Raw genomic sequence first — 17,027 nt, forward strand, 5'->3', positions numbered from 1 at the left:
TTGTGAGAGTGTCTCATGACATTATTTTATTTTATATGCAGGATATATTTTATATGCTTTATTCAGGTTGTGTATCATGTTTTTAAAAAGTAACTAAGTAACTAATTACTTTTGATCAGCAAAAAAATGTAAGTAATCAGTAAAGCAACTGGATTACTTTTTTGAAAAAGTAATCAGTAATTAGTTACTAATTACTTTTTTCAAGTAACTCGACCAACACTGGTGATGTCTCCTGTATGTCATACAGAGTCAGCTGATCTGAAATACATTTGATTTAAAAGTAAGAAACTGAACTAAACTGTTTGGTTGGTGGGTGGGCGTGTCTTAGATGGGTGGGCGTGTCTTAGATGGGCAGGCTCTACTGAAGGATTCATACGTGAAGAATTACTCAAGGCCAAGCTGGCACAGACTGAGAGGCATCAAGAGGTCCTGCAGCCAAACAAACACACATGACAACATCCATGGATTCATGATTTTAATGTTTCATCACAAACATGACTGAACATAAAGAGGTTTCCAGGCTCCCGTCCTGATGTAAAGGAGAGAAGCGAGCTTCAGTGAAAACGTAACGTGGGAGTGATTCTCGATGAAATCAGCAACACAAAGAAGGCGAGCTCTCGGTTTCTGCTGCGGTCCTCCCTGCAGGCCTCCTCTCACGCTTTCAGACTGTTTGTTTCTGACTCCAGCACGTTGCCACGGAAACTCGTGTTTAACAGCAGGTGAGGGGAGGAAGGAAACGCCACCTCTCCACCTCCAGACCTCCGGCTCCTTTTTGCCTCCTCAGTGTGAAGCAGAAGTGTGTGAGGAGTGAAAAAGTGTCACACAGAGTTTGTAATTCTGTCTTAACTGCATCTGGAGAAAGAATCCAGCTCCTCAAACTGCTTCCAGATCAGCTTGTTAAGCCCAGCAGAGCAGGAGGGGGGGGCCACTCACGTTAACAGCACGCAGCGGGCGAACAGAAGCCAGCCCAGGATTCCTGCGAGGTGGCGTCATGCGCAGCTGTACGTCCCCGGGGTCCAGACCCGGTCAGGAGGGGTGGAGTCTCGGGTGGAGGGGTGGGTCAAAAACATTCATTTCTATTATCCTGACATGTGGATGTTGTCTGCTGTTGTTTCATTGTCCAGTTTACGGTGAAATCACCTCTCGTGACCTCTCGTTTCAGAGTCCAGATGATTCTTACTTCTCATTTTCAGCAACATGTTTTCATTCCTAAACTAGGAGAGTGGCTTAGCATGATTAACAGCTCAAACAATAATCCTTATTTATCTTACAGCGGACTGTGACTCAGCTCCCCCAGCTTCAACCTGTCTGGAAACTTTATTCTGATTGGCTCAGAAGATTTGAACAGCATACTTGATCAAATAAACATCACGTTGTACTAAATAAGACCTTAAATTGCTGTTGGAGATAACAAACTCCATCAGAGGTCACGGAAATGAGCGGAAGAGTCACCGTGCTGTCATGGAACCACGACGGTGAAGCTCGGGGTCGGATTTGGGAACGAATCCGTGTGTGTGAATGAGACAGAAGCAGGTGGAAAGGTGAACACGGAAGGAGAGTTTAAATACTTGGGCTCCAAAGCAACAGACAGCACACAAGAGAGGTGAAGAGGAGTGGGTGGAGACGGGCGCCGTTTATTGTGACAGGATAGCAGGAAGTGTGAAAGTTTAAAGATGGAGGCAAGACCTGCTGTGATGTATCGTTTGGAGACGCCGGAGGCCGAATTGAAGATATCCAGATGTTCATGAGCGGGATGGACGGGGTTAGAAATGAGCGCGTGCATGGATGAAGGAGGACAGGCAGAGGCATGACAGAGGAGGATGCTGGGATAGGAGGAGATGGAGGCAGATGATCTGCTGTGGCGCCCCCTACAGCGAGCAACCAGAAGAAAAGGTAGTAGTCGGTGACTGGAACCACGCTGGAAATGTGGTCATTTGGACCAAAATCAATGAAACTCCAGTTTGAAAGTCAGTAGAATTCCAGCATGAATAAGAACTGGTAACAATGTTGTTATATTTGCTGGTTTAGGCGCTCTTCTGCTTCTGTGCACCTCCCCTCTGTCATTCGCTGATAACTTCCACAGATGAAGTGACGACAGCTGCTGGTGACTTTGATTATATGGAGAAAAAATCATTTAAGCCACAAAACAACAAATGAAATGTTTGAATCGTCCACGAGTACGGAGCCGTCATTTAAAGCTTTATTCTGTTTTGTTGTCGTCACATGAGAATTACGCTGAAACATGTTCAGAACAAAGATGCATCAGTAGTGAACGCTGTCAACATTTCTTCTCCTTTTGCTTCACATTAAAAATAAAACAGAACATATGAAAACTAAACAAAACCATGTGACTCCACTTTTCCTTTAATTCATTTCTGTACATACACCAGCGCCAAACTCCACTTCCTGTCCACAGAGGCTCGTTTGTGTCGATAAATTATTTTTGATTTGATAAACTTCACACTGACTTCCTGTTTGGTCAGATGGACCCAAACGTTGTCTAACTGCACCTGGATCTTATCATGAACATTTTCACTGCTGTCCCACGGCGGCCTCTGCCCGTCGTCCTCAGCCGTCTCCTTCGTCCTCGTGGTCGTGATGGGAGCCGATGTCCTGCAGGTCCGGCGGCTCCTCCAGCGCCTCGTGATGGGCGTGCTGGATTGACACCATGCCTGTCAGGAGGGCGTAGCTCAGCATGGCGCCCAGAGCCACCAGAGCAGACAGGAACTGCTTCCTCCGCTTGTTGGGAACGTGGTCGAAGTCTCCGCCTTCAGGGTGGAGGGAAGTCTTCTGACTGAAGCTCTCTGAACCAAAAAACAACAACGGGGAGAATGTCAGCCGTGTTTCTACTGTGTTTCTACTCGCTCACGGTGGCGTCGCTAACCGCAGCGTGAAACACTACATCACAGCTGCTGGTGCACTTTGGCGCCATTTTGGCTCACCGTGCACATTCTGACTTTCTGCCTCGGTTGGGGTGGAAATACGAGTGTGCGGACGGGTCTGCTGTCGTATCAATGCAGAGATTCCCACAGGACACATAAGGAAATCACTGCAGCAGTTGGAAACGAGAATTCCTGTGGAAAACTTTGCTTCTCGTCTTCCTATCGAAGAGGCGAAGCGCTTCATTTCTGTCCTGAGCTGTGATCATCCAGCAGCTTCGAGCACCAGTTTAAACACTAACGTCAAAGTTTCCAGGAGCAATAAACTAAATGTCAACCACAACAACGTGTCAATGTCACATTACTGAAGTTGTGTAGACCAGCGGTCCCCAACCCCCGGGCCTCGGACCGGTACCGGTCCGTGAGTCGTTTGGTACCGGGCCGCAAGAGTTGAGGCTCAGGTGTGAAATGTATAGTTTTCAGGGTTTTTATCGGTTATTTTGTTATAGTTTTTATCGTTTACTCGGTTTTCCTGGGTCTTTTCATGTGTGTTATGAACAGGGTTTTAATAGTTTTGCAATTTTCATTAGTTTTTATTTTTATTTAGTTTTGACTTCAGATTTTCAATTTTATATCAGTTTTAATTAGTTTTTACCAATTGTTTGCTAGTTTAGTTTAGTTTTTATTTTTTTTGAAAATCCTTAGTTTCAGTTTAGTTTTGATTAGTTTCAGTTATAGTTTTAGTCGTGTTTGCAATAATTAAGTGTAACAAAATCCCAGTTTCATCATATCAGTCATTCTGCTCATCCTTGGGTATGTTGCTATTCCAGCTACCATACTGCACCCTGGACAGGTCGCCTGTCTGTCGCAGGGCTAACACGCAGAGACAGACAACTCACATTCCCACCTATGGGTTCTTTAAATAAATAAATAAAGGCAGATGAACAACCATTGATACCAGGCAACTATAAAATGTATATCTTGGCCCCAATGAGACTATTAACTCTCGCAGCACCGGGTGTTCGTAATTTTGGTTCAAGTGAATTGATAAACTTTTTGAAGGTAATTGACTCACACAGTTGTGTAGATATCCCCGTCCTGTTGTCTCGGGATGCATCACGCTGCCTTGCCTGGGGTTAGCTTCTGTTTTCTGGGGATGAGGGTTGAGTGTGCTCCCTTACCTTCTCAAGCTAAGCTAGGTTAGCCTTCTTGTGTGAGCTTTTCAAGTGCACTTTAAGGTTTGTGGGATTTTTTCCCTTTAGAAATGTCCCTCATAATTTGTCTGTTTCCACTACAAGACACTTGCTTTATCCAAAACACAGTCATATTCAAAGTAATCCCAAATTGGACTCTGGCGCTTTCTCCCGACTTTTCCTGACATGATTCTGCGCGTGGACGGAGCAGCGACACAGACGACTCGACTAACGTGCTGCCACCTGCTGGCATAATGAGACACAGCAAGAAAACAATCTGGAAACTAAACTTCATTTTCACCCTTGACTATTGTATGACACGCACACATCAACGAAAACTAAACACATTTTTGCTATAAATTCAGTTAATTTTAGTTAGTTTTGGGAACACTCATTATAGTTTTAGTTAGTTTTCCTTTTTTTGTTTTTATTTTTATTTCCGTTAACGAAAATGTTTTTTCACTTCTAGTTTTCGTTATTTCGTTAGTTTTCGTTAACGATAATAACCTTGGTTATGAATAAATCTTCTTTTTTCCGGTACTAGTTTTATTTTGTTGTATTTATCCGCGACACCTTAAAGGCCGGTCCGTGGCGCAAAAAAGGTTGGAGACCGCTGCTTTAGACCATCAGGAACCGCTGCAGGTTGCATTAACACGAGCTACAATTCAAAAGCTCTCAGGATCCTTCGTCACAGGGTTTGCGGTTATGGTTTGAACCATCAGCAATGACAAGCACCCTGACCCTTGACCCCATGCTCTTAGAACATGTGAGTGAGCTTTTAAAAATTGTTCTTTCAAGTGAAACATTGTAACTAAAAAAGTAAAGTAGTAGTAAAGTGCTGCGTCACAGATTTGTGGGTTGATGCTGTCGCCTCTTTGCTTTAGAGCAGAAGGCAGGACTGTTGTGGTGAACTGGTGCTTTATAATTAAATCTGAATTGAATTGGGAACTTAAGATGTTTTCCACTGGTTCGCTCTCACAGCAGGAAACGGTCCACACAAGACCCTGACTACTGGAAATACTCTGTGCTGAAATGAAAGCGAGCTGGGAGGATTCAGATGGTGTCAAGTTCACAACCAAAACTTTCTAAAAGGCACCAACAACAAAAATCGCTCCAATAAACAAACATCGTCTTTGTGACAGCGCTCCGATAAGCATCCCGGGTCTTTTTCCCCTAAGTGTCCTGCCACATTTCCCCCAACGTGTGCCTGATGTCATCTTCGTTCCTCATTAGTGATGGCAGAAGTCAAACAGCAGACAACATTTACACGTTTCAGACTAAAATGAGACAATCTGTTTAGAGTGACGGTTTACACGATGTCACATCAGACGGATAAACGACTCCAAAACATCTCAGAGGCAAAAAATGCTGACGGGCTTGAACTTGAACTGTTGTTACTTCTCTTATTAATGCTTTCAGACATCTCACTCTCAGAGTTTCACTTTAAAGTCTGCGAACAATTTGTCAGAAGATTAAAACGTCCTGACGTGAGCGGGACGGCGTCCAGCCTCGTCCTGGACTCGAGAAGTCTGCTCTCGGACTGTTGTGTGCCTCACCTCGGCCGTCTTTGGGGAAGTAGAGCTGCAGGATGTTGGTGCAGAAGTTGGTCAGGTTGTCGAGAGACTTCAGATGCTGTTGCAGTTTCCCATTGGGCAGTTTGCACTTCAGGATGGGCGCCAAGTGACCGAACACATAGGCATCGAGAGAGGAAGGCCTGCAGGGAGAAAAGCTTATCAGGGTCAAAGGCCAATAATCTGGTGTCACCACTGCAGCTCCCAGTGACAATTACTGTGTACATCATTGTTGCAGTGCAGTAAGGTACATGAGGAGGACAGACGTGCATGAACGCAGGGCGTCTACCCATCAATCTATTGTCTAACGTATATTTGACCTCCTTCTCCCGAACCCTCCAGCGGCCCCGGGTCTCCTCCTGGGTGGAGGTGCCTGAAACACCTCTAGAAAAGCTTTTAACTTCATGACTATCTTCAAAGTTTCCCCAGAGTAACACAAGTGAGAAAAGCCAAGTTCGTGTTTTCACGTTCAGTTAACGTGTGGATGAACTTACGAGTCTCCAAAGAAGAATTTGTGAGAGCCGAGTCGCTGGGACAGCAGGTTCATGCACTCGGCAGCATCTCGGTACAACTAAAAACCACAAGACAGACACAGAAAGACAAAACTGGGTCAAAGCCAGAAGCTTCAGTTTATAGATCAACAATATCTGTAAAAGGTGCAGGAATTCTGGTTCTGCTAAAAAGCTGGAAACAAAAAAACTCCGGGACAGTTTTGGTGTCTCGTGCTGGAGCTTTTGGGCTTTTTCTGTTCCTGGTACTGGGACGGTAGAAGAGAAGCCTTAGGATACCCAGAGGTGTGTTCATATGTGGCCCTTTGTCCCACCAGACTTCACAAGATGGAAAGTCTCGAGTAGTCTAAGGAGCTTGGAAAGAAAAGCGTCTGGACTTCTTTAAGTTGCTTGAAGACGTTTCACCTTCATCCGAGAAGCTTCAGTACTTGCCCCCGACTCTCAACCTTTAACCTTAACTCTGCCAAGGCTACAACGGAGTCTCGAGCTGGCTGGATGTCATGCTCGTGACCTCGGTCCTCCTTGTCTGGAGTAAATTTCCTGCAGTTCATTGTTCCTCCTCTCACTGTGTACACAGCTGTTCCACTACCAGCTCCTCTGACTTAGTGCTATTGAAACCAAGCATTAAAAAGCCAAGGGCCTCCATAAATTTAACTGTGAAAGCTAAAGCAAGGAAGTAACATGGCCAAGGCCAAAGGTCCAACTTCTGTGCTGAAAGTCTGCACGGTGTGATGCCTTTTACGACCACTGGGAGCTGTTAATATCTCCACTGGACACCTCCAAAGAGAGCACATAAATGCCTTTCTTCATGCCTTAGAAACTCCTGTGACTGACTGCTGAGGTCAGGTTATACCGAACGTCTTTGGGAGGGTCATTTAGAAAGGGCTTCTCAAACATGAGCGTTATAGCCTCAAGAACAGCCAAATGTTCACCAAAGTCATCAGGATTTATTTGTGTGACGTGTTTATAATCTCCAGGGAAAAGTGTCTGACGAACTCACTTTTCTGGAGCATCCAAACACACCTCAGACTTTATCAGGCCCGACCACAAAAACGTCGACTCTGTGCAACATTTCAGGCAGTTCTTCTACGGTTTCCCTCCAGATGACGGAAACACTCGGCAGTACATTCGCATTTTAACCAGTCAGCGTGACATCACATTAATAATTGAATTATCTGGATGTTATATTATGCTGCTGGACTTGAGGCATGTTTTTGGCCCAGAGTTTCCGTTTGTATCGGGTACTCTGGACATTTAAAGGGCCGGTTCATCCAGATGTGTCGATGTAATGCGTAACTTCCAATAAAATGAGACTTTCTCAAACTTTGATTTAATCCATTATAAATACGGCCGCCGCGCTGCTCTGCCGCCTTGAACACAGTGGGCAAAACGGGCACCGCTCTTCCACTTAAACACGTTTTACTCGTGTGGCTAGAAACCGCCCACATGCGTGGGATTTCAGCAGTGGAGGCGAATTTTAATTTGTGTCTGCATGAATGCATGTGTGAAGCAAAGAGAGAAGCCCTCAAGGCTTTCAGTCTACACCCACAACAATCATCGTGAAGCGGTGGTTTAAAAATCAGTCGCAGGCCTGAAACGCCACCGTTCCTTCTTCATATTTCTCCTGGGATCACAAACAGGACACTTTGTGCCAAACTGTGATTCAGATGTTGTCCAGATCCTCTTCTTGGATGAACCATCAGACCAACTGATGTTATCACCCTCAGGCTCCATGACTGACTTTTTCCCTCTAGTTCACTCTGCTTCCCGGCATCTCTATTCCCCTTTCCGTACATACTCAAAATTCCAGCCTCACTGGTTTCTGCTTGACTAGCCAGACTACGTCTCTATGAACCATCCACCGTGACGTCTTTATTTTGGTTACGACCTGAAGGGGAGTCAAACTCACAGGAAACAACCCTGGAAAATAGGCGAACTTCGGCGATCGTTCATTCCTGAAAAGTCAACTCTGAAGGTTTCCGCACTGACAGGAACAAATTGCTTTTTAACTACCTTCCCCTGAACGCGGCGTGCCCTCTGACCTTCGTCCAAAGCAGACTGGTTGTTCTGCATGTGCACTTTTCCAACAGAAAGCTCCGCTGACAAAAAGTTTTCCTTTCAGTCTAGATTCGTTCCAACCGCTTCAGCAGCCCGAACACATGGAAACGATATCTGTGCCTGAACTGGAAAACCGCGAAGCTTCTGCATGTTCTGGTGTTACTGCAGCTGAAAGTCAGTGTTTCCTTCACAAAAGCGGGGGGTCTGGTGCACGCTCCACGTACACGGTGACCTCACTTTTATTCTCATTCTTTTATAAACACGCTAAAGGACAAAGAGAAGGCTGGGATTTATTGAGAAAGGAAGGAAGTTGGGAAAAAGAGAGCGAGGCAGATCAGAGGAAGGGAAGAAAGAAATGCACAAGTTAGAAGTGCATCGAAGATGAATTTACTGCCTATAAAATATTAAAGAAAGACTTCACAGTATATCATCTTGATCATCTTGATCTTGATCAGCTGTTTTATTCTGAAGCTGGTAAATCAGAGCCGATTCACGGAGGGTCGATCACTTCGGACCTCCTCCCCCTCTGAGCGCTCACCTCCTTCTCCAGCTCCTCTCCGGCCTCCAGCCTCTCGTCTCCTCGCAGCAGTCGCAGTTTCTCCAGCTGTTGCCGCTGCATTCGTCCCGGCAGGAAGAAGTTCAGGGGGAACGGCATGTGCTCGGCGTACCAGCGCCGAGTCACGTCCACGTAGTTCTTCGGCTCGATCCAGAAGGCGTAAATCTACAGAGGATTGATGCAGAGATTCAGGGACGAGCTCGGGAGAAACGCACTCTCGGTTCGTTAGCAGAGAAACTCGTCTCACCAGAGCCGGCATGAGTTTTTCCTCCATCAGAGAGATGAAGGCCAGGCTGTCGGCGCCTTCCTTGGCCGACAGGTCGTAGTCTGCATTGAACTTCTGGGAAGAAAAAAAAGAGTACGTCAGGATTAAACGTCGATAAAACAAAGAGTGGAGCAGGTTAATGATACTCCAATGAAAGGAAAAGGAGCTCACTGCAGTCGTTTCTAAACACTTATCATTTGTTTTTGTCAGTGATTCGTGCACGAATGTTCAACGACTTTAAAAAACAAGAACCGGCTGCACAGTCTGATTTATTTACATCTTAGCGTCCTCGTTGTCCCATATTATCTACCGCCTCCCTGAACCTCCATGAACTGAAGCTACGTCATGAAGAAGAGTTGCTCCACAACAATGTGAGACACTGATGAAGCCATGCAGAAGATGATTCCTGCTGAAGGTGGTTCTAAAAGCTACCGAGTCGCTGGGAGTACTGGAAGGACTGGGGTAGCAGCAGGTTTTAGGACACGCACAATACTGCAGTTAAGATGCTGTTGGAAGGAATGAGAGCTGGGAACGGGAGCGTGCTCCATGTTAGCAGGAATATCGGTGTATAATTCATTTGCATTATGTGTCAGTTTTACAACAAGCTGTAAACGGATCACAGTCGCAGCTTTATTTGAATAACAGCAAACAAAATGTGAGAGTTTCAGCTGCTCTCAGAGTCAAGTTCAGTTTCTGAGGCTTCGGTCGTCTGCAGGAACGGCTCGAGTGGAGCTGAATGTGTTTGTTTTAGTGTGTGTTGGAGGGTTTACAGGCTGCTGCCGTCTCTGCGGTTTGAACCGCTTCCATGTTTCCTCATTAGCACAAGCAGCTGTATACAGTGGCAGCAGCAGGGAAACCAGAAGGAGCTGCTGCTGAATTCACGCTCAATGAGCCGCTCTGATCCACAGCTGAGTGCACGCGGCATTAAGAGAACACTTAACAGGTCCTCCTGGTACACGAGCGGGGCCCCGAGGGGCACGAGCACCACAAGAAGATGCAAAACGGCAACATAAGAAGATTAGAAACAACAAGTTCTGTAAAGAAAGAGAGGAGCTGAAGGGCTGACGTTCTCCTCCGAGCTTCTTCAACAGCTTTCCTGTCGCTGCGGTTTCTGAACAACCTACCACATAGAGAAGGCACCGAGCATGCTGGGTAATGTGTTCCAGCTGCTGAACGAAGGCCGAGCTCCTCAGCGAGGGGGGTGTGGGCCAGAAACTGCTGTTATCACTGGGTTTGACAGTTTCTTCCTCAAAGATATTCAAGAGCAAATGTCAAAGACGTGCTTCCAGTTTGGGCTCACGATGCTGCTTTGACAGCAGGCCGCACGACGCTGAAGCAAACCTGGAAGCTCGACAGCAGTTTTAGCTCATTTTATTCCAGCGAGCAGGTGCAGAGACACGCCCACACTGACAATCATGACAACATGTGATCAGAAAACATATCAAACCCCTGCAGGCTGAACAAGTCTGAGTCATGCACACCACTCGTCACGTGCACGACTGTGAAATATTTATGATAACGTGTCCAGGTCGGTGTTTGGTCGTGGCTCAAGAGTTGTGTGTTCGTCTTGTAATCAGAAGGTCGCCGGTTCGAGCCCCGGCTTGGACAGTCTCAGTCGCCTCCACCAGTGTGTGAGAGTGAATGAATAGTGGCATTGTACAGCGCTTTGAGTGCCTTGAAAAATGCTATTATTAAAGCTCCTTCTCCATCCACACTGTATAAAGATGGAGGTCCACCTCGCAGCGCTGCTCTAATTTCTTTCTACCTTCTTTCTCCTGCTGAGGTTTAACAGAATCATCAGCTGGAATGTGTCTCTGGCTGCAGCTTCCTGTTGTTTAATGAGTTTTTCCAACCGACGCGTGCACACACACACACACACACACACAGACACACACAGCAAAGGGAAAAGTTTTGACTGCAGAAATAACAAGTGGATATCAGATTTTATTCCTCGCAGCTCTGCTTTTGTTTTCCATCAATCCTGAGCGTGATGATTTTATTCCAGAATATCCAACAGAACATTTGAATGTTAAAGACGTTTGTTTCTTCTGTCGGACCGTAACCCTGAGAACCAGGTTTTACCTGTTTTCTGAGGTGGATGATGATGTCAGAGGGTCGGGACAGAGTTTCTTTCTGATTGGTCCTCAGAGCAGGAAGAGAACCTGAAGACAGGGAAAACAAAAATCAATAAGCGCTTTCAACAAGTCAGAGTTTCTTCTTTGTGTGTCTGTGCGGAGCCGCCTCACCGCTGGGACTCCTCCAGGGGTTGGAGATCTTTCGAAGTTTGAGAGGAGCTCCAGCGAACTGGGCGTAGGCCTGAAACAAAAGAGAAGAAAACACGACAACACATGAGAAACACAATTCAAACTTCTTTTTTTTTATACAGCACCGACTCACAACAACAACTGCTCTGTATTGTAAAGGCCCGCAACAAAGGACGACCCCCTGTGACCATGGCAAAAATAACCCCAGATGAATGAAAGTGAACTTTCAGGAGTCCAGAATCTGCATTTTACGCTCCACACTATAAACAAATGTCATATATTGTTTATCCTGGTGTTTAGTTTTGCTTCCTTCTTTGTGCCTGTGGGAGCTCTGACCTGCTAGTCGACCTTTCAGAAGAAAAGCATCCAGGAAACAGACCGTCGGGACCGGATTTCATCACAATCCATCCGACGGTTGTTGAGACATTTCAGTCTGAACCGCAGTGTTGGACTGAGCAACGTTTCCATGTGTGGAGCCAAGCAGGCAGCCTGAGCAAACCCACTCAGACCACACTGACATGATGTCTTCACGGGAAACTCAGACGAGTTCAAGGACTCGTTCAGCAGAAACTACAGCCCCGATGTTACGATCAGATCAGACTTTCCAGAGTTCGGACCAGAAAACCTCTGAAAACAAAGCTGCAGACTGAGAGAACCGTCAGTCACCGAGGACAAGGACGCTCATTATCCGGAGACCTGCTGATCCGAGGCTCAAAGAGCTGCTGTAAGACAAACACCTGAAAGCTTCCTGAAGCCTCTCTGTTCCTCTCTTCAGTCAGAAAATCACTGACCCAATTATTTCTGCCAGACAGAAACAATAACAACTTTATAACGAGGTCCCGCTCACACGAAGTTCACTTTTAAGATTTTTTGAATTACTATGCCCACACATTCCTCTAAAGGTGGGCGTGGCCAAACTTGGAAGCTGGATTCCCTGAATATGAATAATTTTAAAAGGTTTATAAAAAGTTGGGAAGCTGTGAAAAACAAGAGGAGCGTAATAGGGCTGCCACAAACGATTATTTTGATAGTTGACTAGTCACCGATTATTTTTGCGATTAGTCAACTAATCAGATCATCATCCATTGGACATAAAACTACAGCTTATTGCACCAGAAGCATCTGCTCTTATATAACTATCATTAGCTTACAGCTTGAAGTGTTTAAGGTATGTGCTAACTAAAAATAAAGACAAGATGATAGTTTATTAACTTTTAATGAAATCTGCAGATTGTTTTGGTGAAGTTTAATAAACTCCTTGCTATCTAAAATATAACAGGACACCGGAGTAAATTCTCGAGCATCTCACACTTCTGATAATCAGCTGTCTGCTTGAAGTTTATTCAGCTGTGTAAAAACTATAACTTTAATCTCAGCCAAACCGATTTACTCAGGAACAAATAAAATACTAAAAAGAGCCAAACAATAAAATTTTTAAGTTATCTAAGTGACTTATATATCATGTTTAACCTGAGTAGCAAAAGAAGGCGGTGGGTTTGAAAACGATTAGCCGGGAGTCCGGTGTTCTCACGGCTCTAGTTAGCCTAGCCCCCGGCTAGCTATCGAGCTAGTGGCTAACAGACGTCTCCGAAAACGTCGGAGCGCTTTTGAAAATATGTGGTGTCTTGATAAACTGAGCAGATATTTGAGGTTTACACAGCTACATTCTCGCCTGAAAATATGTTAAACGTTTATTTTGTGACCCAGAAAGAATAATAAGAGTAATATTAAAACTAACTAGCTGCCGCCATTGTTGGAAACTGAGCTGGGCTGCGCTATGAATTCTTGGACACAGCTTCTTCTTCTTCGGGTTTAACGGCAGCTGGCATCCTTGTACATGCAGTGCTGCCATCTTCTGTTTCAGTCCGTTATTACACTCTTAAATCCTACTACTTATTCCTGCGTCTTTTGTGATCTTACAAAGCTTCAAACGACGCGTCGACTATTAAATCAGTCGTCGACGATTTTGATAGTCGACGTAATCGTGACTAGTCAACTAATCGTGGCAGCCCTAGAGCGTAATGAAGTTGAATGTGGCATGCTGGATACAAGAAACGGATCAATAAGACGATCAATATTTCCCCGAGTATATTGGTGATCATTATTAGTGTATTTGTGTTCATAGAACTTCATGTTTTCCTGAGTGTTTTGCCTCAAAAATATGCAGTTATGATTGAAAATAACCAAAATCACACAATGTTTTTTTATGTTTTCTGTCTTTTGTCAATTGCCTGCAATTTAAAATAAACTACTGTAACGGTCAGAGGATAATTAGTAATGAACAGCGGGGGATTGGGACCGACTGCTCTTACAGTAAAAGCTGGAGGTGACTCAATTCTTCTGGAAAGAAAGAATAAAAGCTTCGCTCAGAGTCGAGAGCCTCGTTCTGCTTTTACAACCAGAAAAAATGAGGAAGAATTTCCCCATAAATGTGCAGCAGTGAAGTCAGAGTATGGTGAAAGTGGAGCTGTTTGTTCCACGCAGCTGTGGCAGAGCGTGAGCTGATCTCAGTAACACAGGCTGCACATTCACTTTACAGGCGCGATGGACGCGCTGGATGTGCTGAAAACAGAAGTGTGTCGGTCCTTCTCTGCTAAATGTAGAAACAAAGGGAACGATTCCTCACGACTGCCAGGAAAACCAAACGATTCATAACACTGCATCTCACAAATGAACAGATAAAAGCTGAATGTGAGTAAAAAGACATCACAAATAAAAGATATAATCCTCATGGTGATAAATGTGCTTAATCTGAATAAATGCGTCCTGTTCACGACCTCGGTTAAGAACAGGCTGCGAGCGCCGGGGTCACAGCTGGACGCTGAGATAACAACTCAGACTGAGAGACGCTTAAAAGAAAACACACATCATCGCGCTGCTTCCGTCCAACAGGAAGACATCATTTGTCACGATGAAGTGCTGAAAGTCTTTCGCTTCACCTGTGCGGACAGCTGAAGCTCCGCCTCCTATCTGCTGAGACCACAATAAGAAAACCAAGAAAGCTCTGACTGAATGTAAAGTGCAGTGGTGGATTCACATTTCTCCGGTGGTTTGGAAAAACAGCAGCAGTGACACATTAGTGTTTTCCAACCGCTGCTGAGGAGCCCGTCATTACCCAGCATGCACTGCTGCTCTGCTGTGTGATTTCAGTCCAACACAAACATGTTTCAATCAGCTTTAATCACTCAGCAGAGCTCTGAGGCCCTCAGCGCGGTCTGCAGGCGGGGATCATCGTACCCACACTGTCACCAGAGTCTCTGGACCACGGCAGTAATGGAAACTCTGCAGCCACAAAGCATTCTGGGTGGTCACGAGTCTTTAACTACACCTAATGCCTCCACTTAAAGCCCCCCGTTTTTAAGCATGAACTGAATGAATGATGAGGGAGCTGCTTTTATAGGACGGTAGAAAGTCACAGCTCTGCTCCTACAGAACAGGCTTTCTTTGCCTTTGTGGATGACGCAGTTCTGCTGTTTAAAATTAAGACAAGTGCATCAGCAGCAGCACACTGCTACACACAGTGCTGCACACACTGCTGCACACACACACTGCTGCACACACACACTGCTGCTGCTGATTATAAAACATAAGAAAAGAGAATATGTCTACAAAAAAGCAAGTAGACATTTTTGCACTGTCCATAAGTTTAGTTTTTTGCTCAGACTCAGCTCAGCAGTGTTACTGTTTGCGTCTGCTGGTGAATGCCTGCACCATCAGGACACAGGGTGAGGAGCTGGTCAGGTGGGAGGAGCTCAGAGGGGGACGGTTCCAGCTTCTGACCAGGACTCCTCCTGAGCGCCTCCTTTGTGAGGCGCTGAGGCGTGTCCAGATGGAATTATGGAGACTTTTGGGTGTTTCTCAATTCAGATGATAAAACTTTTCAGGGACACAGTCCATGAAACAGCCAGTGCTTCCCCGTTACATCACCAGCTGTCCTCGCCCTTACACCAGCAGCAAAGTGCAGCTTAATACACACAGCGACTTAAAGCACTTTTAAAAACACATTTGAACCACTAAACTGATGTAAAACTGAATTCTGAGAAACATAATATTGAGGCTGATGTCTGACGAACGTGTCGATAAAATAATCTCTGGTGCCATCTGGTGGTCATATAAGGAACTACAGGCCAATGACTATTTATTGGTAAGAGACAGATTTAGAATTAATTTATTAATATTATATTATTAATTAAAGGCAAAGAAAACAGATGGATGGATTATTACATCTGGAAAAATACATTAGATAACAGCAGAAAAGAAAAGTTCTTCCTCCCGTCCACTGAGGACGAGTAAACAGTCACACTGCAGGAACCATGGCACACAGCACTGCAGCTCTCGCCTCCCTCTCTGGGCTCAGGACCAAAGCAGGAGGGTGAGACATGCCCACTGGGGCAAAATCACAGCAGGTCCTGCTAGGCCTGTAACAACACTGCTCTGCTGACTGAAGAAATAGTACATTTAGGGACTTGTACAGCTGTGTCGTGTCAGATCGTCCACAATAAATTTTTATGTGATATCAAAATATCTGTTACTGCTGCAGCGACGCCTTGTGCTCAAGTTCCCTAGGACACGCAACAGCGAGACGATCCTGGGACAAAAGCCACGTTGGCCTCTGATGGTGATTTAGTATCTAAAAAGGAAGCAACTGTGAGATATGAGGAGCTGGTGATGTTACCCACATATGAATAAACATCACCACAACTCCAAACAGAATGATGGAAAGATCTGCAGTTTGTTCTGCTCATCACGCCTCTAAAACTCACTGTCATACAGCACGAAACAGACCCTGCTGTCATTCAAAACACCGCAGAAGGAAAAGACCCAACACACAAAATCCAAAGCCCTCCATGGAGTCAGACTTTCCTGCACATCAACCAGAAGCTCCAGACTGAACGTGGAGCATTCCCACCTTCCAAAGCTCCACGGCGAGCTAGTGCTGTGTGATACTGCAAATGTAGATGCCGAGTAAATAAAGAGCCAGTACTGCTGATACCAATACTTTTAACTCATAAAGGCAGATGATGTACAAGAGAGCAGTGTGCTATGATTTAGGAGATCTACTTACATTGAACTTAGCAGATAGAAACAAAGAATCGATCCTATCGCACTACTATCGAGCCGACACCAATACCAGCTTTAGTATCGACACTATTGATACTTGGATCGATCCGTCCACCTCTACAGGAGCCGAGAGGAACCATGCCAATCAGACTCGTTGAATATTGTTATTATGTTACCGCTGACCCGTTTCACCTCCAGCTGAGCCACATGGACATCAAGCTTAATTATTTTGAGGACAAATGAAAGAAAAACTCCGTTTACGCCTAAAGTCGGTTTATTGCAGTCTGGTTGTGGCGCCATCACTTTACCGTTTACGTGAGTAATCGATCACGCTCCGTGCAGCCGACAGTTTTATGATGAAACCTCGCTAACGCACGCTTACTGAGGCGTTAGCATTAGCAGCCGTTAGCACAGAGCCGGCCCGCGCCCCTGAGCGTGAACGCGCCCGGGCACAAAGCCGGGACCGGGACCGGTGTCGGTGTGAGCGGACACTCACCAGAACCACCAGGCAGTCGGTACTGACCGACGGCAAACCCCAGTCTCCTTCCCAGCAAAACAACTCATCGGGCGCCGCCATCTTCACCCCGGATGGTGACCTCTCACACCGGAAGTAGCTATCAAACGAAGTCTTTTGTAAAAACGCATTTCAAAGTAAAAGGATTTATAAAATG

At 45.5% G+C, this 17,027-nt stretch overlaps 1 protein-coding gene across 1 annotated transcript; it reads right to left on the bottom strand.

Moving 5' to 3' along the window:
• Positions 1-2,178: 2,178 nt before the first annotated feature.
• On the bottom strand, positions 2,179-16,982 carry mtx1a (metaxin 1a). The gene is made up of 8 exons (XM_085176382.1): positions 16,853-16,982; positions 11,278-11,347; positions 11,114-11,193; positions 9,014-9,106; positions 8,749-8,931; positions 6,138-6,214; positions 5,629-5,786; positions 2,179-2,804 (listed from the first exon to the last, which is right to left on the bottom strand). Exons 1-8 carry the CDS (start codon positions 16,931-16,933, stop codon positions 2,569-2,571), a joined length of 978 nt encoding a protein of 325 aa, XP_085032508.1. The 5' UTR covers positions 16,934-16,982; the 3' UTR covers positions 2,179-2,568.
• Between the last annotated feature and the right edge of the window lie 45 nt (positions 16,983-17,027).

This window comes from Neolamprologus multifasciatus, chromosome 11 (genome assembly GCF_963576455.1).
Source record: "Neolamprologus multifasciatus chromosome 11, fNeoMul1.2, whole genome shotgun sequence".
Lineage (NCBI taxonomy): Eukaryota > Metazoa > Chordata > Actinopteri > Cichliformes > Cichlidae > Neolamprologus > Neolamprologus multifasciatus.